Source organism: Ovis canadensis, chromosome 7, assembly GCF_042477335.2.
Source record: "Ovis canadensis isolate MfBH-ARS-UI-01 breed Bighorn chromosome 7, ARS-UI_OviCan_v2, whole genome shotgun sequence".
In the NCBI taxonomy this organism is placed as follows: Eukaryota; Metazoa; Chordata; class Mammalia; order Artiodactyla; family Bovidae; genus Ovis; species Ovis canadensis.
This window is the reverse complement of record NC_091251.1, coordinates 40,851,106-40,878,571: the sequence shown is the minus strand read 5'-3', so window position 1 is coordinate 40,878,571 and position 27,466 is coordinate 40,851,106. Positions and strand designations below refer to the sequence as shown.

The 27,466-nt window shown below is 40.6% G+C and overlaps 2 protein-coding genes across 2 annotated transcripts in view; both read left to right on the top strand.

Annotated features, from left to right (window-relative positions):
- Window positions 1-10,784: 10,784 nt before the first annotated feature.
- Window positions 10,785-27,466, top strand: part of AQR (aquarius intron-binding spliceosomal factor) — a 98,983-nt gene continuing 82,301 nt past the window's right edge. The window contains exon 1 of the mRNA XM_069595983.1: window positions 10,785-10,910. The gene's annotated coding sequence lies outside the window, so the exon portion shown is untranslated. The remainder of the gene's footprint in view (window positions 10,911-27,466) is intronic.
- ZNF770 (zinc finger protein 770) lies at window positions 10,823-19,872 on the top strand. Its single transcript, XM_069595984.2, has 2 exons — window positions 10,823-10,910; window positions 15,057-19,872. The coding sequence occupies exon 2, from the start codon at window positions 15,113-15,115 to the stop codon at window positions 17,186-17,188; it is 2,076 nt and encodes a 691-aa protein (XP_069452085.1). The 5' UTR covers window positions 10,823-10,910; window positions 15,057-15,112; the 3' UTR covers window positions 17,189-19,872.

The window sequence follows — 27,466 nt, the reverse complement described above, 5'->3', positions numbered from 1 at the left end:
TAAATAACAACAATGCATTAGTCTTTTATTTCCACAGATTTTTTTGAGAACCTCAAGCACACATTTATGTGAACCATCACCATATCTCAGACTGATTGGATGGTGCTGTGGTATAATAAAAACAACATAGCATCGAGTTATTAGAAGACCAGTCCAGATTCTATCACAGACTCACTGGGTAATTACTGCCACTTAACACCTATGAGTCCCTATTCATTCTTCTTTTAAAAGTACCTATGATATAAAATGCAAGGGAAAGGTATCTTTCTTGGTTGATGAGCAATGAACTACATCTGCTGTGCTGGCAAAAAGTCTTGTTCAGTTCAGTTCAATTCAGTTGCTCAGTCGTGTCTGACTCTTTGCAACTCATGGACCGTAGCACACCAGGCTTCCCCGTCCATCACCAACTCCCAGAGCTTGCTCAAACTGATGTCTATTGAGTCGATGATGCCATCCAACTATCTCACCCTCTGTCGTCCCCTTCTCCTCCTGCCTTCAATCTTTCCCAGCATCAGGGTCTTTTCCAATAAGTCAGTTCTTCACATCAGGTGGCCAAAGTTTTGGAGCTTCAGCTTCAGCATCAGTCCATCCAATGAATATTCAGGACTGATTTCCTTTAGGATTGACTGTTAGGCAGCTTACTAAGCAGTGCTGAGCATGACATTTGCAACTGTTACAGTCTCCTCCTTTCGTCCACTGCAGGTTTCTCTGATTCTTTCATGTTCTGTTCAAGTGTCATCTGTGCAGTTGTGGGAGTCAGGAGAGCCAGCCTTTCACCACCCTTTGCCTCCTTCCCCTGCTCCTTCTCTACTCTGAGGTACCAGAGAAATGCCAAACCCAGGCCATCCCATGCTCTGCTGCCCAGGAGAGTCTAATCCAGTTTGTTCATGATAGCCAGAGAGATCTTTGTAGAACATACATAACCTTGTCACCCCCTTTAAAGGTCTTCATTATAGATCCCCACCATTTACCAAGTCCATACTCTTGGCTTGGCATAAAAGCCTCTTCCTGTCACAGCTCCAGTCCACTTTTCCAGTCTCTTCTCCTGCCTCCTAACTCCCAACATACAAAATCTAGCCATATGGAAATGTCTCAGTTTACTGTTTATAAGTATTCACTTAACAGAAACCCCGGAGACCACAAGTGTTTCAGAATTCATATTTTTTTATATTTTCAACAGGTAATCCCATGCCTCTGTATCTGTATGTGTGTGTGTTACATAACATCACAGATTGTCTAAGGCATCAGCTCACTTCAAACACATTAATATTTCTGCAGCAAACCTAGAATATTCACATTAAGTGCATTAAGATCACAAGTGGCCTCAATCAGTTGGGTCTGGCTTTGCTACTGAGTCACTTCCCTTGGCTCCTCCAGATCTTTTCCACCTGCTCTGTGCCTAGAAAACTAACCTATCGGGGCTTCAGGCCCATAGCCCATTGCCCCAGGATTCTAATAAGATACAGCCAATGGGGCGCCCTGCAGGTTATCTGGAAACCTGGGGTGTTTCCTTCTTCTGAAGCACAGTCCCCTGGAGGTAGCTGCTCTTGAGGCAGTCTTCTTCCCATGACTCTTCCTTCTGGCCTCCAAGAACCACTCTCTCCTCTCGTCTCCTAGGATGTGCGTCTTGGCATTATCACAGCTCTGCTATCCCACTATCACATTCCCATCTCTTGTACCAGCACTCCACCCACACCTTTGAGGGAGTCTCGTTATTAAACCCTCTTTCAATGATCCCAATCTGACAATACCATCTATTTCCTGCTGGATCTCTGACAAATGCTGCACACCAGTGCATTCAGATTGAGGCAGGTTTTCCTGCCTATGGATTAAGAAAAAGCTTTCAGCTTTTAAAACTTTCTGGACTTAATAATATAAGATATTTTAAACCCATCCATTTTATTGTTTCTTCTGTTTAATATATACTGCTACTTCCACCTGGAATGCCCTTTTCTCCTTGTCCAATTGGCTAACTTCAATTTAGTCTTTATACACCATGTGAACTCCAGTGAACTCCAAGGGTGAACTAGCCATTGACCAATGCCCTGTAGACAACACCTCATCCAATAGTCCTGGACACTTGTAAAGTCCCTAGAATAGCCTTGGAAAACGTATTTGAGTTGGGGCTTGAAGGGAAAACCCCACTGAAGGAGGTGCTGGACTTAAAAGTACTGTTACTGTTACATACATTAAACATATGATGAACAAAAGACAACATTTCTTAATATTATTGTGTGATTCTAGAAACACTGGGTGAGTGCCGTCATAAACAATTAAAATTTGCTGATTTTAAATGTCCATTATTCACCCTCTTGTGCCAAAGACTCATGGACAAAACACACATTTTTGAAAAATACTCGCCCTTAGCATGTGCAATGTACTCTGACATTTTCTAGCCTATTGTAGTCAATATCGCTTTTCAAGAATATTGATCACACCCTAGAAACATGTCATACAAGGCACAGTGTGAAAGACACCAAACAAAACAATATTCACTGACAAATGCTTCCAAACTCTGTCAAACAACCAAAAAATGTTAACTAAAATTGTAACCACACTTTAGTTTTTTGCCATTTATACTTTCAGGTTGTTACCCCCATTTTCAGATCCCTTGGACTGCAAGGAGATCAAACCAGTCCATCCTAAAGGAAATCAGTCCTGAATATTCACTGGAAGGACCGATGCTGAAGCTTCAATACTTTGGCCACCTGATGCCAAGAACTGATTCACGGGAAAAGACCCTGATGCTGGGAAAGATTGAAGGCAGGAGGAGAAGGGGTCGACAGAGGATAAGATGGTTGGATGGCATCACCGACTCAATGGACATGAGCTTGAGCAAGCTCTGGGAGTTGGTGATGGACAGGGAAGCCTGGCGTGCTGCAGTCCATGGGGTCGCAAAGAGTCAGACATGACTGAGAGACTGAACTAAACTGACTCCCATTTTTAGTGATTTGCTCTCCTGAACAGAGCCCAGGAATTCCTATCCTAAAGTTGGATGACATCTGGCTAGACCACATGACGTGTGCTGAGACAGAAACCAGAGCAGCAGGCAATCTGGGAGTTAGGACTGTCTTAGCCAATTTTGGAAATTTGGTCACCTTATCTGAGATTACACATAAACTTAATTTTTTCAGTCTCTCAGGCAGCTTTTATTGTGTAATTTTAAAAGAATTTTGTCCCCTGTGTTGTTTAATGATTTGGATTAATTTTAAACAAGGGTTTAGGAAATGTGAGCTAGTGCCAAGAAAATGCGGATCAATTGTTGCTTCCCTAGAGAAAGTAGGGGTGCTTTTAATAATAGATTCTAGTAAAGTATCTATAATTCTTTTAGAACTTTAAAGGCAAAGCAAAATATGGGTTGGTAGAGGGATTTTGTGTGTGTGTGTATAGACAATATACACAGGCTTGACTAAGAAAAAAAAATTGTTCTAATTAGACTATTGTTTGCACCAAGCAGGCATTCATTTAGATGCCCTTGGGAAAAAAAAAGGAGTTAATTATATGGACACTGCTTTATTTAGGATTAACACTGGCTACATGTGATAGAAATAGAAAATAGTGGTGGATAATAATCTTATATCAAATAAAATAGGTTTTAGCTCTCTTGTAAAAGACAAGAAGTAGGAAGTCCAGAACTGACATGGCTTGATGACATCAAAGGACCAGGATCCTTCTCTGCTGCCTGCTACTGAGATTGTCAACACATAAAAATTCCAAACAGCCAGAATGAGGAAGGGAGGAGGAATGGCATGCCCCATTCCTTTAAGGTCCTTGCCCAGCAAATTACAGACAAAATGTCCCCTATAGCCCCATTAAATGGAATATCATCACATGGCTATACTTAGCTGCATGGAAGGTAAGGAAGTGTAGACCAGATTTGTGGTACAGATATTGTCCCAGGCCAGTAAGATAAGCCAGGAAATTACAGCTAAGTGGGTGCATTGCAGTGGGGCCTTGCGCCCTTCTCTGACCTTTCAAGTGTAAAAGCCATAGGCTACTGCTTCCTTTCTGCCTTCCAAATAGCATATAAAATGCTCCTTGTGAGGCTTACCAACGCTGAGTCTCTCAGGAAGGGGAATTCTGGGAAACATCTTATCCTGGTGGCTCAGATAGCAAAGAATCTGCCTGGAATGCAGGAGACCCAGGTTTGATCCCTGAGTGGGGAAGATCCCCTGGAGAAGGGAATGGCAACCCACTCCAGTATTCTTGCCTAGAGAATCCCATGGACAGAGGAGCCTGATGGGCTACAGTCCATGAGGTCACAAAGAGTCAGACACGACTGAGAGATGAACACTTTCACTTTCTTTAACTCAGGATTAGCTAAATTGACATCATACATATTCTCCCAAACCCTTCACTTGACTCTAACATAGCCGCAATAAATATCACTTAAAATTCAAATCATACAATTTTTTCTTCTTAAAGCCTTCCAAATGCTTTCTCCTGCATCTAGAATAAAAACCACTCTTGACCATAGTTTACAAGGCTGCATAACATCTGATGCCTACCATTCTCAGAGCTCATTTCACCTTGCACTGCTTCCTCCTTGAAAACCATTTCTGAGCCACTAGCCTTCCACCTGCTCCTCAGATACATGGAGGTCTTTCTTGTCTTCATCTTCTCATGGCGTTCTTCTGTGTGTCTGTGTGTCTCTCTGTGCCCTTTCCTTTTCTTAAAAGGCCAATCATCACTGATTTAGGGTTTACCTTAAACCCAAGATAATTTCACATCAAAATCATTCATTACATCTGGAAAGACCCTATTTCCAAACAAAGTCCCATTCACAGGTTCCCAGGGTTAGGACTTGAACATACCTTTTCAGGGAACACAATGCACCACATCACAAGGCTAATGAAAGGTTCCTACTATGCCTGCTTCTTCTGAGACAGGATCCTTCAGAGATCAGAACCTGGGACTGACTACTAGGACCCCGACTAAATGCTACATGCCACAAGAAATATAGACATTTTCAGGTTATGCAGAAGGGAGGATTTTTACATTCCCTTAACTATTATTAGAGGCATGACAGTTGGGATATGGACAATAATTAACTGAAAGTTTGCAGAATCCAGAATTAGAAATTTATGTGATTGTAAAGCTTCCAATGCATCCCTTGGGGTACACTGGGTAGCTGAGTGCTTAACAATACTTTTGTTGTCTAGTCATTCAGTTATGTCTGATTCTTTGTGACCCCATGGATGGTAGCCCACCAGGATCCTCTTCCATAGGATTTCTCAGTCAAGTATACCAGGGTGGGTTGCCATTTCCTTCTCCAGGGGACCTTCCCCACCCAGGGACAGAATCTGCATCTCCTGCTTGGCAGAGGAATTCTTTACCCTTAACCCTCTGGGAAGCCCCTTAACAATATGTGAAAATGTGGTAAATTGTCTGGATTTGTAAGTTGGATTTTTGACAATTTAAGAGCTGAAAGGTAATATGACCTTTGCAGTTGTGTTAAAAGTTAAGCGGCTCTTGCCACAAAGCATCCATGTTGCTGTTAGAAAGCAGTTTGGAACACTCAGGCTTGCTGGAGAAAGTTGCTATCAGAGGATTTTAAAGCAAAACATTACAGGAGAAGCTCAGAATTTCCTGCAAAAATGTGAGCTACCCTTCCCACCTCTTGCTCTTAAAGAAGTTATCCAAGGGGAAGAAGAGAAGGAATGTTCAGGGTTAGAAATAAGGGCACACATCCAGCCATATAGGTACACATCAGCCCCTCAAGCTCAGGTTTCTAATTTCCAAAGCCCTCTGACTAGGGAATAAGTGACTTCCTCACTTTGGGTTAGAGAACACACAAGAAAAAGTCCCTGGGCCTTAAATCTGAACCATGACTACTGAATTTTTATCCAGTTGGGAAGCCAGGTCCTAAACAAGAGATCAGTAATATCTCACATATTTGCCCCTGGAATCTAGCAGCCACTTCCCTGCTGCTTTCCTGGTGGCTCAGACAGTAAAGAATCTGCCTGCAATGCAGGAGACCCATGTTTGATCCCTGGGTTGGGAAGATCCCCCAGAGAAGGGAATATCAACCCACTCCAGTATTCTTGCCTGGAGAATTTCATGGACAGAGGAGCCTGGTGGGCTATGGTCCATGGGGTTATGAAGACTTGGACATGACTGAGTGACCCCACAATTGCACTCATCTCACACACTAGTAAAGTAATACACAAAATTATCCAAGCCAGGCTTCAGCAATACGTGAACTGTGAACTTCCAGATGTTCAAGCTGGTTTTAGAAAAGGCAGAGGAACCAGAGACCAAATTGCCAACATCCACTGGATCATTGAAAAAGCAAGAAAGTTCCAGAAAAACATCCATTTCTGCTTTATTGACTATGCCAGAGCCTTTGACATATTGAGGATCACAATAAACTGTGGAAAATTCTGAAAGAGATGGGAATACCAGACCACCTGACCTGCCTCTTGAGAAACTGTATGCAGGTCAGGAAGCAACATTTAGAACTGGACATGGAACAACAGACTGGTTCCAAATAGGAAAAGGAGTACATCAAGGCTGTATACTGTCACCCTGCTTATTTAACTTCTATGCAGAGTACATCATGAGAAACGCTGGGCTGGAAGAAGCACAAGCTGGAGTCAAGATTTCTGGGAGAAATATCAGTAACCTCAGACATGCAGATGACACCACTCTTATGGCAGAAAGTGAAGAGGAGCTAAAAAGCCTCTTGATGAAAGTGAAAGAGGAGAGTGAAAAGGTTGGCTTAAAGCTCAACATTCAGAAGACGAAGATCATGGCATCTGGTCCCATCATTTCATGGGAAATAGATGGGGAAACAGCGTCAGACTATTTTGGGGGCCTCCAAAATCACTGAAGATGGTGATTGCAGCCATGAAATTAAAAGACGCTTACTCCTTGGAAGAAAAGTTATGACCAACCTAGATAGCATATTCAAAAGCAGAGATACTACTTTGCCAACAAAGGTCCATCTAGTCAAGGCTATGGTTTTTCCAGTGGTCATGTATGGATGTGAGAGTTGGACTGTGAAGAAAGCTGAGCACCAAAGAATTGATGCTTTTGAACTGTGGTGTTGGAGAAGACTCTTGAGAGTCCCTTGGACCACAAGGAGATCCAACCAGTCCATTCTGAAGGAGATCAGCCCTGGGATTTCTTTGGAGGGAATGATGCTAAAGCTGAAACTCCAATACTTTGGCCACCTCATGCAAAGAGTTGACTCATTGGAAAAGACTTTGATGCTGGGAGGGCTTGGGGGCAGGAGGAGAAGGGGACGACAGAGGATGAGATGCCTGGATGGCACCACCAACTCAATGGACGTGAGTCTGAGTGAACTCCAGGAGTTGGTGATGGACAGGGAGGCCTGGCGTGCTGCGATTCATGGGGTCGCAAAGAGTCGGATACGACTGAGCGACTGAACTGAACTGAACTGAGTGATTATTTATTATTATTATCTAGTGCCACGGAGAAGGCAATGACACCCCACTCCAGTACTCTTGCCTAGAAAATCCCTTGGACAGAGGAGCCTGGTAGGCTGCAGTCCATGGGGTCACTAAGAGCAACTTCACTTTCACTTTTCACTTTCATGCATTGGAGAAGGAAATGGCAACCCACTCCAGTGTTCTTGCCTGGAGAATCCCAGGGACGGGGGAGCCTGGTGGGCTGCTGTTTATGGGGTCGCACAGAGGAGAACACGAGTGAAGCAACTTAGCAGTAGCAGCGGCCACTGAAGACAGCTTTAATATCCACAGCACCCCTTGGGGGTGGAGACTAAGAAGAGAAATACCTCCATATGTTCCAGTTCTTGTGAACATGGGCACTTTTTGGTGGAAAGTGCTTGTGAGAAGAGGAGGGCACAGTAACTCAGTCCAGTATTTTTGCCTGGAAAATCCCTGTGAACAGATGAGCCTGGCAGGCTATAATCCATAGCATCACAAAGAGTCAGACGTGACTGAGCAACTTAGCATGCACACTTGTAAGAACTGTCCTCCAGAAATTAAGATCCAGAGACAAGAGAAAGGTCTCAGTGTCAAGCTCTCCTGACCCCATAAACAAAAAATCTTGGTAGATACCACACCCCTGCCTTCCCTCCTTGGTTAGCCTCCACCCTGGTATTAAAATAGTTGGAGGGGTCTCCATAGTCATGAGGCTTCAATGGTCAGCCCTGACTTAAGGGTGAACAAACGTGGTCAAAGTCCTACACTGAGAATCCTGCCTGCTTTATGGTGACTCTCGAACCCCTGTGCTACTGAATTTAAACTATAGAGAGTGGGGTGGGATGGTGCTACCTAACTAGACCCAGAAATCCAATAGGCATTATCAGCAATGGAGCTTTAGAGGAAAACTTCCAGCAACAATTTAGGAGATTGAGAACTAGCCTATGAGTTGGAGGTTGTTCAACTACTTTAAGTAAAATACCTCTGTACTATGTACTGTAATACTGCTGTATTTAAGTAAAAACTATATTTACCATATTTAATACTGTATTTAAATAAAATACTGCTGTACTGTAAAATACCTTCTGACCCCAACTGACCACTCCCCAGCCCCAGCATCAGCAACCCTTCCCTCAGAAATCATGCAGCAAGACACAAACAGACTGCAAATATTTTTCTTGAGGACATACAAAATGAGGAGGAAACTGTAGTCACCAAGTCTTAGACAGGGAGAGCTGTCTTTATTAGAAAAACTCTTTGAAAAACACCGATTCAAAAGGACATATGCACCCAATGTTCAGTGCACCATTGTTTACGAAAGCCAAGAGATGGAGGCAACCCAAGCATCCACCAAGCGATGAATGAATAAAGAAGATTGGTATATGTATACAATGGAATATTACTCAGCCATAAAAGAATGAAATTTTGTCATTGTGACAACATGGATGGACCTGGAGGGAACAATACCTAGTGAAATAATTCATACAGGGAGAGAATAAGACTGTATCTCTTCAGTGATACGTAAAATCTAAAAAATAAAACAAATGAACAATTGTAACATAACGGAAACAGACTGACAGAAACAGAGAACAAATTAGTCATTACCAGAGGTGGGAGGGGTGGAAAGATGAAGGGGATAAGAGGTACAAACTACTAGATATAAAATAAATAAGTTACAAGGATGCAATATACAACACTGGGAATGTAGTCAATGTTTTATAATAACTTTGTATGGAGTATAATCGTATCATATTTGTCTCTGTTCTGATCTCGGCTATTCAATGAACTCTATGGAAGTTTCCTGAAATAGCTCTCATGGTGAATGGGGGAGGTGACAAGACAAGGTATGTGACCTTGGAGAACAGCCCATCCACTTGTGTTCCACACTCCATATTTATCAGGTTCTTGGTGCAAAGGCCTATCTATTTTTTCAGGTAACGCACCTTTCATCGGTCCCCAACCTCGGGTAATAGTCTCTCATGATCTCTACATCTCTCCTAAAGACTTATATGGCTGGTGATGGATGCGATTGTTTCCTTAATTTGACTGAGATGAGCTTCCAAGAGAAGCTGCAGAAGCAAGCAAGTCTGGACAATGCACATCCCCACCCTGGGATCAGCACTCAGGACACAAAAAGCTCTTCCTCTCTGCTTGTGTTGGAAGTTAAGGGCTTCAACCTTCCCAAATGTGACTCTTCCCAAGGTTGCTTCCTAAGAAGCAAAAGCTTTTTCCTATTATCCATTTCCCCATGTTACATCAAAAATAGAGACTTTTCATTGGCCCTTTTTAAATAGAAGCGCATATACCAACATCAGGAATAACAATTTTTTTTGCAACGGCTCTTGAAAAGTAACGTAAAAAGATAACTCACAGGTGAAAACGTGCTTCTTACTTGTTCTCATTTCCTTGCCTCTTAAGCTGAGACAGTTACAATCAGAACCTGCAAAAGCCACAACAAATTCTCCTCTGATGTCTTTTGTACTTAAAAGCTTCAATAGATACTCAAGCATCTTAGTAATAATGTGCCACCCTAGTTTTCAACTATACTACAACACGTAGTCCTTAATTGTGCCTACATAATGTTGGGATATCCACAATTTGGGAGACAGTACCGAATTAAAAGGACTACCTGTGTTCAAATCCCACTGCCATCATTTATCAGCTGTGCGAAATTCAGCTCCTTAACGTCTCGGTCTCATTTTCCTCATTTTACAATGAGATACTTTAATTCATATAGTTGTTGTATTAAAATGAAAATAGTAACTAATAAACGATAATAGTTATTAGGGGGGGGGTATTATGCACTGGGCATTCCACTGAGCACTTTACATCCATTTCATCTGTCAAATCTGAAGAAACTAACACTCTGAGCACAGGTCTTCGTACATTGCAGACGACCCGAAATACACTGAAGGAATGCTCAAATAAGCTAAAAGAGTCCGCTGCTAGCAGGATGTTAGCAGAGCCGAGAGTGAAGCCCAGGTCCCTGACTCCTGCGCTGTAGTCTGACGTGCAGAGTACCCAGGACAGTGAAGGCACAGAAAGTTCTGATACGTGGCGTTTTATCACCGGCCCTTTTCTCTCGCATTATAGAGGACTAGAAGAGTGGGCTTTGAACACGGGCTCACCAGCTTGCAGTAGAGCCTTGAGCCCACCGGTCAAGGCTGTGTGGTTTTCCTAGTCAAGCACTGAGCTGAAACGGAAAATACACCCTTCTTAACTCTTCTCTTCCCCCCATAATTGCAGTGCCGGGGAAGCAGCACCAGGGTTGGAAACATCGCTGGAGCCGCATTTCACACTGAACACTTCCAGGAAAGCCTAAGCGACTGCGGCCCTGGGCTGGTGGGGAGCCTGTTTCCAGTCGGACCATGTCCCGAGGCTCTCCCGAGTCCTGCGCTTGCGCACCCAGCCCTCGCCGCGCCTGCCCGGAGGACGTGCGCACGCTGCCTTTGCGGCTCCTGGCCCCGAGATGCGCGGCTCCCGGGCCCGTGCCAGCTGCAGGTGCGTGAGGAAGATTTCAGGAATTCAGGTGTGAGGCGGAGCGACCCACGGGAAAGGTCGGGCCTGCCTCAGTCCCTCCAAGGTGCCCGGGGACCCAGAACGGGGGAGCCAGGAACTCAGCTCATTTTATTTTCTCGTTTCCCCAACTCCTGACTTCGTCTCCTGGGGAGCAGGAATCTCTGAATGGAAAAATGCAAAAAGCATACTTTCCCGTGCAGTGAATCGTATCACATGTGGCATTCCCTCCCCCCGCCCCACCGTGGCCAAAGCAGTTTTCACCCTTGCCTTGCCTTTCCTGCTGTGGGGTTTTGCAGTCTCTGGACTTTCGTTCGACTCCTAGGTGCTTACTGGTTGTGGATGATGAAGGCGAGGGTCAGTTGTGAGGGCCCTGTGTCCTGTGCAACCCCCCACCTCACCCCCCAGGAGGAAGAGGTGATGGTTCAAGGGCAAGAGAGAGTGGCCCAAGGGAAGTAGAGCAGAAGCTACCAAGAGGGAAAGGCCGTGATAAATGTCGCCAAAGATTATTCCCTAACTGAAAGTTCTCTAAGTTTTTCTCAGTTCTTGTGTTTCTTGCTCAATGATTTTTATGATGTCCTCACTTCCTTTTAATGGTGTTGTTCGAGACTGGAAAGCCAGTAGGCTTTCAGCCTTAAATTTTCGTTGGAATTTTTTGAGATCAGTTTTTTCAGTCTTCCAACTGTAAGAGTATTTTGCTATTGTCAGGATAATCTTGGGATTGAACCATTGAGATTTGCCGTTTTTTATTTTTACTTGAGCCTAGGAAAAATTACACAGTGTTGGTTTGTTTTTTAAAATATTATCGACCAAAAAAAAAAAAAAATCAGTTGAGAGCACAAGATCCAGTTGAAGTGGGATTTGGAGTTCTATCAAATTAACGTGCATGTGCTTAAGTACACGTGGGACTGCACTTGGAGCTTGGGGATCCCTGAGCTGTCACTTATAAATAGCAGATGAGATCACTGCTTGCCACCAATGATTCTAACAATATAGAGCTTCCAGTCAGTGCTTTCCCACATGGCGTGGATGCAAGTGACAATAGTATCCAGCCTTAGGGCTAGTGTTAGATGATAATCCATGGTCTCCTTTTGGCACGGTAACTATAGGTAGTCAATTCCTGTTATAATCAGAAATGGTTGCCATGTGTGTAGTTCTAGTGTGGCATTTTTTGCCAGTGTTCCAAAGAGACTATTAAAGGAAAGAAGAAATACACAATAGGAGTGGAGGAACCTGGCTTCAGGCCAAAATACTTCGTGTGATCATTCAGGCCCAACGGTAGACAATTGCATGGCCTTGCCTGGCTGGCCTCATCAGGGGAAGCTGCTCTGGCAACACTGGACTTGTGCATGGCCAGTGCACTGCAGTTTTGTGGAGGGAATTACAGTCGAGGATGCACCAGTTCCTTCCCACTAGCCATGCTCATATTCTTCTGCATTCCTGGTTCAGGTACCTCCATTCTGAGGCCCAGCTACTTCCCAATTGTCTCCACCAATACCTCCCTTATTGCAAAGGGAGGGAATGTGGACAGGGTACCATTGACTGAGATACTTTTGTCCATTTTGACTCAGGATCTTTCTACTTATAGCCCTTCCTTCCTCCTCCCCTGGCTCACAGGTCCATAAAGAGCCAGTAGCCTTTTTTTCCAGCCTCCTCCCCTGGGATATGACTGTGTGCACTCTTCTGTTTAATTGACCACTGGGTGACCAGTACTTTTTTAGCCTCTTGCTTGCACTGTTGCATAAGTGAATAAAGATTTGCTAATTACTTGCAGTTTGGCTCATTGTCCTAATTGACACCTCAATACCTGATTACTTGACAGGAATTAAATAAATTGCCAAATTTGGGGCAATTCACCTAATTGCAATCTTCATAACTGCTGCTATGTTAGCACTTGAGGGATTTGGAGGCTGTTCACCTGTAATTTCTCTAACTCAGTGTTGTGAAAATGCATACTAATAGTATCAACAGCTGATTATTGCTAACATGGATATCTGGGTTATAGTGTGTATTTTATAAATTAATAGAGTGGCTTGCAGTCAGACTATTTTGTGTGCCGTATTACCTTTGACCTCTAATTAAATTTTTTGATAATATTTTGGGGTTATTTGGGTCAACTGAAGAAAATTAGTAATCCTTAGAAATTCCTGTCTTGTCCTATGGGCCTCAGTCTTACCTAATGGATTACTTGGCCACTTTTGGATAAAGTGATTGATTTGTTGTGGGTTCCTCTGTTTCCTGTGTGAAGAAATATGCAAGAGAACAGGTTTCACAAAGTTTATCTCTACCTATAGAAGTTTCACATATGCATACCATATGTTATGCAATCTGATATTTTCTAATCTATTTTATTAAACAAAAATGCAGATCATGACCCATTAAATTTATTTCACAATCCATTAATGGATAGTGACTTGGAGATTGAAGGACACTATGATAAAACAACTAGTAGAAGATAATTTGCTCAATAAATGATTTTTTTCCTATTTTTAAATCAGATTGCTGAAGAGCACTACAGTAAGTGTGTTTGAGATTTTGTGTTTAAGGTGTTTTCTAGACACCTTAAACACAAAAACAGTAATAGCACACAGCACATATGCTGGATTGTCACTGAAAATGAAAGTGAAAGTTGCTTGGTCGTGTCGGACCCTTTGTGACCCATGGGCTGTAGCCCACCAAGCTCCTCTGTCCATGGAATTCTCCAGCCAAAAATACTGGAGTGGGGTGCTATTCCCTTCTCCAGGGGATCTTCCCAACCCTAGGATCAAACCCAAGTCTCCTGCATTGCAGGCAGATTCTTTACTGTCTGAGCCACCAGGGAAGCTCAGATATTCACTAAATCAGCTGACAAAAAAAACGGGGAGTCTCCTGTAGGTTTATCAACTCTCTTATCTCTCAACTAGAAGATACACTTTTTAGATGAGAGAGCTAGAACACCTTTTTTTAAATCTCTGGCTTCCTTATTTAAAGAAAAGGGATCCATAGAAGGATAAGAAGAAATTGGCTTTTCAGATAGAATATATGGTATAAAATGGTTGTGAAAGTTCCTCATAAGCTTTTGCGTGTGTCCCATAGAGGCATGTTAGGGAAAGTGTTTTTGTCTTTTTAATAACTCTTAAGACCAAAATGACCTTTAATTATATTGCCTGAAAGTGTATTGTACTCAACCTGCAATTACTGAGCCATAGATAAATATGTAAGTAGCCACTGTGTCAACCTTATTGCCTCTATACTTGTCTTTCAGGACTTCTACAACAAAGTGGAAAGAAATAAAAAGAACTATACATTTAGTCTGTTTACCTCTTAGTTAGAAACCCTAAAAATACTAAGTAGATTAAGTTTTTAAGTTTGCTTAGTGTTGAGCTAAATAATACCTTACATTCATATACTGCTTTAGTTTTCTAGCACCATCAGATGCATCATCTCCATTGATTCTCACGACACCATGATGTGGTAGGCAGGCCAGTCGTCACTTTCCCTGACTTAGAGCTGAGGAGTCTGTATATTTCCTTCTCCTTGCCACCAAGATCATATGGTAGCAAATCCAGGATTAAAATTCAGGTTTCCTGGAACATTTTCTTCCAGTTGTCTGTATCTTTGTTGGTCCAAAGAAGTAACTTAGAGTAAATATTACTAATGATGTGACTAAGAATTTTGATAACTGAAACATTCCATTCTCAGATCATATCCAAGGAGTGTTATAATTGAATGTAGATATGTCTTGTCTTGTTTTTACTATTATATTTCTTTTAGTTTTTACCTTTCTAGTCCAATTTTTGAAAATGGCAAATCTACTTAATAGTGAACTAAGAAAATTGGAATTAAAAGGTCTAATTAATGTTAAGAAATCCAACTCAGTCTCTTTAATATATCTCAACTAATTAGAAATACAGCTTAAAATTATATACATTTTTAAGTATTTCTTTTGAAGACTCCTTGTTTCTCTATATGTGTGAAATTAGTTTAATAATTCTAAAGTATCTAAAATGGTTATTAACTTACTGTTAAACACAGGAAAAGTTGAGGCTCCCTATTTCCTTTAATATCTTTAGCCAAAGGACATTTTAAATTAGTTCTTCTCACATGAATAAGTAATTTTAAAATTAATACATTTTTATTTTTAATTTTTAGACATCTGTGGAGTTTAAGAACACTATGGAGCTCATCAGAGTATATCACTGAAGAATATGATGGCTGAAAACAATTTTAAAATGCTAAAGATTCAGCAATGTGTAGCAGCCAATAAGCTACCTAGAAACAGGCCATATATATGCAATATTTGCTTCAAGCATTTTGAAACACCATCAAAATTAGCTAGGCATTATCTCATTCACACTGGTCAGAAGCCATTTGAATGTGATGTGTGTCATAAAACCTTTAGGCAACTAGTTCACCTGGAAAGACATCAACTAACTCATAATCTGCCTTTTAAATGTAGTATTTGTCAACGCCACTTTAAGAATCTGAAGACATTTGTGAAGCACCAACAGCTTCACGATGAAACGTACCAGAATGATGTTAAACAGGTCAGAAGATTGTTGGAGGCCAAGCAAGAAAAGCCAGTGTATGGAATGTATCATACTTTTACCCCAGAGGAGAGATGGGCATTACACCCATGCTCCAAGTCTGATCCTACATACAGCTCTTCAAAGAAAAAAAAGGATATTCATGCATGTACAATCTGTGGCAAGATGTTTCCATCACAATCAAAACTTGATAGGCATGCTCTAATTCATACTGGTCAGAGACCTTTTAAATGTGTCCTGTGCAGTAAGTCTTTTCGACAGTCAACTCACTTAAAAATCCACCAACTCACACATTCAGAAGAAAGACCTTTTCAGTGTTGTTTTTGTCAAAAAGGATTTAAGATTCAAAGCAAACTTCTGAAGCATAAACAAATCCATACCAGGAATAAGACTTTTCAGACTCTTTCATTAAAGGTGAAGAGTTCAGAATCATGCTCCCTGCCTAATAAATTAAATGCAAAGCAGGATGGCTTTGAAAATGGTAATATAGGTGAATCTGAAGAGAATAATCAACTTGATGTCCACTCTGTTTATATTGTCCCTTTTCAATGTCCCGAGTGTGAAGAATGTTTTGAATCAGAGCAGATTCTCAATGGACACAAGTGTTTTCCTGCCAGAAGTGGCAAAATTCCAAGCAAGCTCAAAAGCAGCTACAACTATAAAACCATTGTTAAAAAAATCTTGGCTAAGCTTAAACGTGCTGGGGGTAAGAAATTAGATAATTTTCGATCTGATAAAGTATTTAAAAACACTCTCATGAAAAATCGTGATCTTATTTCTGGTGAGCAGAGGCCTGAACAAACCCAGAGAACATGTCTGAGTTCTCTTGGCAAGCATGGAACATATAAGACAGTTGGCAATAAAAAGAAAACATTGACTTTGCCATTTTCTTGGCAAAAGCACTGCCAGAGCCAAAATATGGGGAAAAATGTAAAAGGTATTCTCACACCAGAAAACATGTTAACTATGGATAATCCTGTGCATAAAAAAGACATATCTATCTATGGTTCATCAGGTGAGGAATTCTTTGAAAACTGTCAAGTGCTCCAATGTGGCTTTTCAGTTCCAAGTGGAAACATACATACTGGACATAAGATGTGTCCTTGTGACAAATGTGAGAAAGTGTTTCCTTCTGTTTCTAAACTACAAAGACACTATTTAATTCATACTGGACAGAGGCCTTTCAGCTGTAATGTTTGTGGGAAATCTTTTAGACAGTCAGCTCACTTAAAAAGACACAAACTAACTCATAATGATAAGCTTCCCTATAGAAAATCTCTTTGCCAAGTAGAATTGGAAAATTTTAACAAACTTTTCATTCACCAGGGTGATAATGTTAGCTACAGTGCTTCCCAACAATGTCAGACTCTTGGTTTTCAAAAATACAAGGTCTCAGAGTCAGGTCAAATGTCAGAAATAAAAGTTAAGGCAGAATCAGAGGATTTCATTCTTGGTGCCCCCTGTAGGAACAGAGAGCCCTGTCTCTCTAGCACACTTCTGGAATCAGAGCAGAGCCAACATAGTCATTATTGTAGTTATTCAGGGCGTGCCGAGAGGAATGATGGCCTTCTTTACCAATGCAGTGTTTGTTCTAAAAGTTTTAGATCCCCATCTAAACTGGAAAGACACTATCTAATTCATGCAGGGCAGAAACCATTTGAATGCTCAGTTTGTGGCAAAACATTCAGACAGGCTCCTCACTGGAAGAGACATCAACTTACTCACTTTAAGGAATGACCACAAGAGAAAATGGGTATCCTAAATTCAGTTATGAAACTGACAGAACCACTGATATGTTTGTCGTGTCTCTGGTGACCTTGTTCTTCAGCCTGAATTTAAAATGTGTTTTTATCAAAAGGCCTGAATTAGATTGAATTAATTCATAAGCAGTTGCTTGTCCTTCATACTAAGAGGTAAGATACATAGACATTTAATACAGTGTTTTAGGAGCAGCCAAATTAATTTTTAGAAAAATTTGATATCATAAAGTAAGCATTTATTTTAACATATAACTTTGGCTGTATTGAAAATGTTATAAATCCATCATGGTACAAATAATTCAGCCTCATTTTTGAAGGAATTATTCCGTAAGACATATGATCTCCTTTTATATATACTCAAAAGACAGGCAAAAATTGATTTTTGGCTGCAGCAGATAGCATGACTAGATTTCATTTCTTTCATAGATTTTAGGTCTATGGTTCAAATTCCATTGGAAAATTTTTTCTTACAAGCTAAAAAATATAAAGTCAATAAAAGTGAAGGTAGATGAGAAGATAATAACAGTATTTTCATTGGTCTTTTCCAAGGTATTGATTCTTAGGACTCTGGTAACCTCACCTCCTGTTCTACAGGAGATTGGTGTTTTGTTGGGTTTTTTTTTTTTTTCCCCCTGCTCAGCCTGCTGTTTTTCCCTCCAAAATTTAAAAGAAAGAAAGAGTCTAGTATGTACCTCTGTACATTTACCATGTTTACTCAGTAAATATAGTGTTCAAGTGCCATAATCTTTTTGTTGATGTGAATGCAGTGTCATCTTTTCAGAGGAATGAATGTAATTCATCTACATGCTTTTTCATAATTGATAGCAGTAGACTTAAGGCTCACTTGCAGATTCTATCACCACAAGACTTTTACTTTAGTAAACTTTCTTTTAATAACTTTAATTGAGTGATTCTATGACAACTAAATCTATTAAATTTAATCAAATGGCAGTGACTACATCTAGTTTTTATTCCTGTTTTTTTGCAAGGTTCTAATGCTAAAGTGTTATTTTGATCATTAGTGAATTGTTATTTTAATTTATAAAGTAATCGTATAGAAATAAGATCTTTATGGAATTGAGAGTGTCATTCTAAACAGTTCTGTCATGATTTGGGAAATATTTAATCAAACTGTAAAAGAGTTATAATCACACATTGTCCTTCATATTTGCCATTTTAAATAAAAAATCCTTCAGTCAGTTCAGTTGCTCTGTCCTGTCCGACTCTTTGCGACCCCATGGACTGCAGCACTCCAGGCTTCCCTGTCAATCACCAACTCCTGGAGCTTGCTCAAACTTATGTCCATTGAGTCAGTGATGCCACCTAACCATCTCATCCTCTGTCATCCCCTTTTCCTCCTGCCTTCAATCTCTTCCAGCATCAGGGACTTTTCCAGTGAGTCAGTTCTCTGCATCAGGTGGCCAAAGTATTGGAGTTTAGGCTTCAGCGTCAGTCCTTCCAAAGAATATTCAGGACTAATTTTCTTTAGGATGAACTGTTTTGATCTCCTTGCAGTCCAAGGGACTCTCAAGAGTCTTCTCCAGCACCACAGTTCAAAACCATCAATTCTTCAGCACTCAGCTTTCTTTATAGTCCCAACTCACATCCATACATGACTACTGGAAAAACGGTAGCTCTGACTAGTTGGACTTTTGTTGGTAAAGTAATGCCTCTGCTTTTTAATATGCTGTCTAGGTTGGTCATAGCTTTTCTTCCAAGGAGCAAGCGTCTTTTAATTTCATGGCTGCAGTCACCATCTGCAGTGATTTTGGAACCCCCAAAATAACATCTCACTGTTTCCATATCTATTTTCCATGAAGCTAACCTGAAAATCCTTAAGAATGACCCTTCCTAGTAATAAGAAAATAGCCATAATCTTCCTAAGGTGAAAAGAACGGGTGGGTATTTATCCTCTCATACTCAGATATACTTGGTGGCAAGCCCTCCATTAAAATGGACTCGTGAACAATTTTACATCCCACTGTAAGAACTGTCTTTGTGAGGTGGGGAGGAAAAGTTGGTCTGCTGTTTTTTACAAGTGAATTTTGAGAAACTTGGGTTTAATTCACAGAGGTTAAACATAACAGTACAGATCCCAGCAATTTACAAACAGAGGAGAGTCATGTTTTAAAGAGTAATTTCTTTTTTCCTGAGATAATGTTCCTCAAGTGCAAGCAAGATGCTGGTTTATAGAATTTGCTTTACACAAGAACATTTCTGTTAAGTAAAAGCAAAGGACAACTAGTTCATATTTTCCAAGAATAAAAGTTCAAGGTTTTTTCTTTAATATGTCTGAAATTATCTATTTGGGGATTTTCCTAAGCTATTTATATAATTTTATTTGAACTTGATGATTTATATACTCCTTTTCCAGCCCTGACAGAGAATCCTAACAGTGTTGTGTTTGTATGATTATTAGATTTTGTTTGCCCATGTGATACTACTATACATTTTTTATCTTTTTGGCCCACGCCTTTTAAAGCTGTTTCATATTGAAAGTTGGAATATTGTAAAAATTTTGTCAAAGATGTACTGTAGTGCTATTTGAAGTACCTGTAATGAAACACTTTTATTATCACTACACTCTTCTTGTGGAAACTTTATAGGAGTGAAAATAAACTGTATACATCGTGATAAGATTAAACATTAGATGTTAAATGATCTGCTGCATGCTCAAACTTATTATTGTTGAATCAATTACTTCAGTTTTCTGAAAAAAATAAAGTTTTAAATATCTTTAAACAAAAGTAGAAGAAATTTTCATTTGGACAGGAGCAGGCTGTAGCATGATTATTTACTGAGATAGTTTGACTGAGTTAGTGGAATTATTGTTTTATTACTGCCATAGGGCCTATTAGGGGCTTCCCTGGTGGCACAGTGGTAAAGAATCACCCTGCCAATGCAGGAAATGTAAAAGACATGGGTTTGATCCCTGGGTTAGGAAGATCCCCTGGAGTAGTAAATGACAACCCACTCCAGTATCCTTCGCTGGAAGATTCCATGGACAGAGGAGCCTGGAAGGCTACAGTTCATGGGGTCACAGATGTGACTGAGCACACACATGGGGCCTATTAGGAGAAAATGTATGTGGAATGAAAGATGATGATTCTTGAAAAATTCAAATTTTGGAATATTTTTTAAATGTCAATTATACAGTTTGGACTTTTTTTTTAAGGGAAAATCATATAGAATAGAAACAAGGTACCGATAGGCAAACACTCCAGGGCTCACTCCAATCTACCTTTTCCACTGAACTTTCTAACATAGTTAATTGTTTGCTTCCTTCTTCATAATAAGTTGCTTTGATAGCTTCTTATCACTTGCAAAAGGATATGTTAACTCCCTTGCAAGTCACATGATATGCTTGTCCATTTATCCTCCTCATTGGCCTCCCTCTCCAGATTTTTACTGAAGAAACAAAGTTATTTCCTCCAATACATATTCTTGTTATTCCTGATTCCATCTTACTACATAAGAGCAGTGGCTGCGCAGTGCTGCTGTGGTGAGCAGCTGAGGAGATTACCCCACGTCCAAGATCAGAGAAACCCCAGTAAGACGGTAGGCACTGAGGAAGGCCTCAGAGGGCAAGCAAACTGAAACCACAATCACAGAAAACTAGCCAATCTTATCACATGGACCACAGCCTTGTCTAGCTCAGTGAAACTATGAGCCATGCTGTGTAGAGCCACCCAGGACAGACCGGTCATGGTGGAGACTTCTGACAGGATGTGGTCTGCTGGAGAAGGGAATGGCAAACCACCTCCGTATTCTTGCCTTGAAAACCCCATGGACAATATGAAAAGGCAAAAAGATAGGACACTGAAAGATGAACTCCCCAGGTTGGTAGGTGCCCAATATGCTACTGGAGATCAGTGAAGAAATGACTCCAGGAAGAGTGAAGAGATGGAGCCAAAGCAAAAACAACACCCAGTAGTGGATGTGACTGGTGATGGAAGCAAGGTCCAATGCTGTAAACACCAATATTGCATAGGAACCTGGAATGTTATGTCCATGAATCAAGGCAAATTGGAAGTGGTCAAACAGGAGATGGCAAGTGTGAACGTCTACATTTTAGGAATCAGCTAACTAAAATGGACTGGAATCAGTGAATTTGACTCAGATGACCATTATATTTACTACTGTGGGCAAGAATCCCTTAGAAGAAATGGAGTAGCCATCATAGTCAACAAGAGTCCGAAATGCAGTACTTGGATTCAATCTCAAAAATGACAGAATGATCTCTGTTCGTTTCCAAGGCAAGCCATTCAATATCACGTAATTCAAGTCTATGCCCCCATCAGTAGTGCTGAAGAAGCTGAAGTTGAATGGTTGTATGAAGACCTACAAGACCTTTTAGAACGAGCACCCAAAAAAGATGTCCTTTTCATTATAGGGGACTGGAATGCCAAAGTAGGAAGTCAAGAAACACCCAGAGTAACAGGCAAATTTGGCCTTGGACTACAGAATGAGTACAGCAGGGCAAAGGCTAATAGAGTTTTGCCAAGAGAATGCACTGGTCATAGCAAACACCCTCTTCCAACAACTCAAGAGAAGACTCTACACATGGACATCACCAGATGGGCAATACCAAAATCAGACTGATTATATTCTTTGCAGCCAAAGATGGAGAAGCTCTATACAATCAGCAAAAACAAGATTGGGAGCTGACTGTGACTCAGATCATGAACTCCATATTGCCAAATTCAGACTTGAATTGAAGAAAGTAGGGAAAACTACTAGAGCATTCAGTTATGACCTAAATCCAATCCTTTACGATTATACAGTGGAAGCGAGAAATAGATTTAAGGTACTAGATCTGCTACAGAGTGCCTGATGAACTGGACAGAAGTTCATAACATTGTACAAGAAATAGGGATCAAGACCATCCCCAAGAAAAAGAAATGCAAAAGAGCAAAATGTCTGTGGAAAGAAGAGAAGCGAAAAGCAAAGGAGAAAGGAAAGATACACCCATTTGAATGCAGAGTTCCAAGGGATAGCAAGGAGAGATAAGAAAGCCTCCTTCAGTGATCAATGCAATGAAATAGAGGAAAACAATAGAATGGGAAAGACTAGAGATCTCTTCAAGAAAATGAGAGATACTAAGGGAACATTTCATGCAAAGATGGGCTCGATAAAGGACAGAAATGGTATGGACCTAACAGAAGCAGAAGATATTAAGAAGAGGTGGCAAGAATACACAGAAGAACTGTACAAAAAAGAGCTTCACGACCCAGATAATCATGATGGTGTGATCACTCACCTAGAGTCAGACATCCTGGAATGTGAAGTCAAGTGGGCCTTAGGAAGTATCACTACAAACAAAGCTAGTGAAGGTGATGGAATTCCAGTTGAGCTATTTCAAATCCTGAAAGATGATGCTGTGAAAGTGCTGCACTCAAAATGCCAGCAAATTTGGAAAACTCAGCAGTGGCCACAGGACTGGAAAAGGTCAGTTTTCATTCCAATCCCAAAGAAAGGCAATGCCAAAGAATGCTCAAACTACCACACAGTTGCACTCATCTCACATGCTAGTAAAGTAATGCTTAAAATTCTCCAAGCCAGGCTTCAACAATACCTGAACCATGAGCTTCCAGATGTTCAAGTTGGTTTTAGAAAAGGCAGAGCAACCAGAGATCAAATTGCCAACATTGAAACAGCAAGAGAATTCCAGAAAAACATCTACTTCAGCTTTATTGCTATGCCAAAGCATTTGACTGCGTGGATCTCAACAAACTGTGGAAAATTCTGAAAGAGATGGGAATACCAGACAACCTGACCTGCCTCTTGAGAAATCTGTATGCAGGTCAGGAAGCAACAGTTAGAACTGGACTAGAACAACAGACTGGTTCCAAATAGGAAAAGGAGTACGTAAGGCTGTATATTGTCACCCTGCTTATTTAACTTATATGCAGAGTACATCATGAGAAATGCTGGGCTGGAAGAAGCACAAGCTGTAATCAAGATTGCTGGAAGAAATATCAATTACCTCAGATATGCAGATGACACCACCCTTATGGCAGAAAGTCAAGAAGAACTGAAGAGCCTCTTGATGAAAGTGAAAGTGGAGAGTGAAAAAGTTGGCTTAAAGCTCAACGTTCAGAAAACAAAGATCATGGCATCTGGTCCCATCACTTCATGGGAAATAGATGGGGAAACAGTGTCAGACTTTATTTTTTTGGGCTCCAAAATCACTGCAGATGGTGACTGCAGCCATGAAATTAAAAGACGCTTACTCCTTGGATGAAAAACTATGACCAACCTAGACAGCATATTAAAATGCAGAGAAATTACTTTGCCAACAAAAGTCCATCTAGTCAGAGCTATTGTTTTTCCAGTAGTCATGTATGGATGTGAGAGTTGGGACTATAAAGAAAGCTGAGTGCTGAAGAATTGATGGTTTTGAACTGTGGTGTTGGAGAAGACTCTTGAGAGTCCTTTGGACTACAGGGAGATCCAACCAGTCCATTCTAAAGGAGATCAGTCCTGAGTATTCATTGCAAGGACTGATGCTGAAGCCTAAACTCCAATGCTTTGGCCACCTGATGCAAAGTGCCAACTCATTTGATCTGACCTCAAAGACCCTGATGCTGGGAAAGATTGAAGGCAGGAGGAGAAGGGGACGACAGAGCATGAGATGGTTGGATGGCATCACCAACTCAATGGACATGAGTTTGGGTAAACTCCAGGAATTGGTGATGGACAGGGAGGCCTGGCGTGCTGCAGTCCATGGGATCACAAAGAGTCGGACATGACTGAGTGACTGAACTGACTGAACTGATCTTTCCTACATAGTATGAATTTAAATTAGATATAAACTTTCATACTTTATTCAAAGAAGAGATTTAGTTGAGCCAGGTTTAATTTGTTTTTATTCCATCATTAAATTAAAATTAAATGAAGTCTCTCAGTCATGTCCAACTCTTTGCAACCCCATGGACTGTAGCCTACCAGACTCCTCTGTCCATGGGATTTTCCAGGCAATAGTACTGGAGTGGATTGCCATTTCTTTCTCCAGGGGATCTTCCTGATGCAGGGATCGAACCCAGGTCTCCCACATTGTAGACAGACGCTTTACCATCTGAGCCACCAGGGAAGTCCATCATTATGGAAGGAAACTAAAGTTTAATATGCAGAAATCAGATTTCAATTTATATTATGTAAGATAACCAATGGTAATTGCACACAGTTTTTAGGGGATAGCACCATGGCAATGGCACCCCACTCCAGTACTCTTGCCTGGAGAATCCCATGGATGGAGGAGCCTGGTGGGCTGCAGTCCATGGGAACGCTAAGAGTCAGACACAACTGAGCGACTTCCCTTTCACTTTTCACTTTCATGCACTGGAGAAGGAAATGGCAACCCATTCCAATGTTCTTGCCTGGAGAATCCCAGGGACGGGGAGCCTGGTGGGCTACCGACTATGGGGTCGCACAGAGTCGGACATGACTGCAGTGACTTAACAGTAACCATGTTTGACGTCTGCATGTCTTTCAGGAATCCTTTATTAGAACTGATGTTGGCTAGGACTGTTTCATGCAGAGTATCTGCTCTTCAGAAGCAGTGAAAGAATATGCTTAATTCCTTTCTTGTTGAGGTTTCTCTTATTGTCAGTTAGGAGGGGTTAGAATTTCAGGGCTAACTGCTGGAATTCTATTAGTACTATTCCATTAGAGAAACAGAATTCTATTGGAGGAAAAAAAGAACTAAACTGAAAAAGAAAAGTGGTTCAGTGGTGTTATTAAACAACATGGGACATGTAATATTTTACATCTGTATTGACTAGTTTCTATTCATTCTTCGATGTTTGAACCTAAACACTGCTTCCTCTGGAAGGCTTTTTGATTTACCCTAACACTGCATTTTCAGTGCTCCCACTGCTTTTTCTTCTTAACTATGTTAATTGTCCCTGTTGATTAGTGGTTTTCAAACTTTAGTGTGCACTGGAATCTTCTAGAGGGCTTGTTAAAAACAGAGATTGATGAGCTGCACCCTCAGAGTTTCTGATTTAGTATTTGGGCCTGGGCCTGAAAATTTACACTTACACAAGTTATGTTATTGCTGTATTGAAACTACACTTTGAGAACCATTGAGTTAAACTATTGTTAGCAATACATGTTTCTGGAAAGCAAGAGAAGGCATGATTTTGTGTTTTAAAAATATAGTATAAAACAGTATCTGATGTTGTTGCATTCTCAGATGTATACTGAATATATAAAGAAGGAAATGAATGGAGTCATCATTACAAGCTCTTATATTATCTGTAAATCTCTATTTTCATTTAAAGCCTTTCATTCACTCTTGGAATGAGTTTGCTTTCTAATGTGTTGAGGTCACTCCCTGATGTTTGTCAAAATCGTATCTACCTTTAAACACTCATCATAAAAGCTATTCAGAAAATCTTATTTTACCTTTTGTTTTATAGACTTTATTTGTGATTAAAGTGTAATTAGATACTTTATGTATTCAAAATCTGTTGCATTTAAAATTATGATCATGCAAATCATCTTTAGTTCTAAAAACAAATTTTATACCATAGAAATTAGGAAAAGAAAAGCACTCCATATTTAATTTTCATATTTACAGACACTTTTGTTATCTTTCTCAACTGTTTATTCTCAAACAGGCTATAGATATTACCAAATTCAAATGTTTCAAAAGGGTATAAAATGTAAAATAAGACTTCCCGTGCTCCTGTTCTTCCCTCTCCCAGTACTTTGTCCCTAGAGGCAACTGCATTACCAGTTTCTTGCCTATGATAATCCAGGCAAGGTTTACTAGAGACACATGTTTAATTTTTGAATGGATTTGGGAGTGGTAGAAGTATGCGTTCAAACTCAATGATAAAACTAGCAATTCAATTTAAAAATTGGGCAAATGATTTGTATAGAGGATTCCACAATCATGAATGGCAAAGAAGCACAGGGACACTCAACATCATTAGTCATTAGGGTAATAGAAATTAAAGTTACAATGAGATATGCCACATAACTATTAAAGTGGCAAAAATTAAAAAGACTATACCAAGTGTGGATGAGAAAGAAGTGGAATTGGAACTCTCATACACTGCTGTTGTGAATATAAAGAGTACAACTACTTTGGAAAATAGTTTCTTAAAATTTAAGCATACACCTCCCATATGACCCAACTATTCCACTCCGATGTATTTACTTGAGAAAGGGAAACACATGTCTACATTAAGAATGCTCTTAGTGCATTATTTGGAATAGTCAAGAACTGGAAACAATTCAAATGCTCATCCATAGATGTGTAGGTTAACAAATAGTGGTATGTCCATAAGATGGAGGAGCCTGGTAGGCTGCAATCCATGGGGTCGCTGAGAGTTGTACACGACTCAGTGACTTCACTTTCACTCTTCACTTTCATGCATTGGAGAAGTAAATGGCAACCCACTCCAGTGTTCTTGCCTGGAGAATCCCAGGGACGGTGGAGCCTGATGGGCTGCCGTCTATGAGGTCGCACAGAATCGGACACGACTGAAGCCACTTAGCAGCAGCAGCAGCAGCCATAAAAAGGAATGAACTATTAATACATGCATCAACATGGATGAACCTCAAAATAATTATGGTGGACTTCCCTGGTGGTACAGTGGATGAGAATCCACCTGCCAATTCAGGGGCCACTGGTTCAATTCCTGGTCCAGGGAGATTCCACGTGCTCTGGAGCAGCTAAGCCTATGCACCACAACTACTGATCCTATGCTCTAGGGCTTTCCAGTCACAGCTACTGAGCCCAGATGCTGCAACTACTGAAGCTCGTGTGCCTGGAGTCTGTGCTCTGGAACAAGAGAAGCCTCTACAAAGAGAAGCCTGTGCACTGCAAAAAAGAATAGCCTCTGCTTATCACAACTAGGAAAAGCCCAAACACAGCAACAAAGACCCAGCTCAGCCAATAAGATAGATAAATAATAAAAATCATTATGTTGAGTGAAAAAAAGAAAGAAAGATGTACATACTATATTATTTCATATTTGTAAAATTATATTAAAAGTATATTAACCTACAGATGAATATACTTAAGATTAATAGATTATAGATTCATATACATTATATATTAATCTGTAGGTTAATATACTTTCAATAGGATTTTACAAAAATGAAATAATATAGTACATATCTTTTTCTAGGGCTTCCCTGGTGGCTCAGAGGTTAAAGCGTCTGCCTGGAATGCAGGAGACCCAGATTCAATCCCTGAGTCAGGAAGATCCCCTGGAGAAGGAAATGGCAACCCACTCCA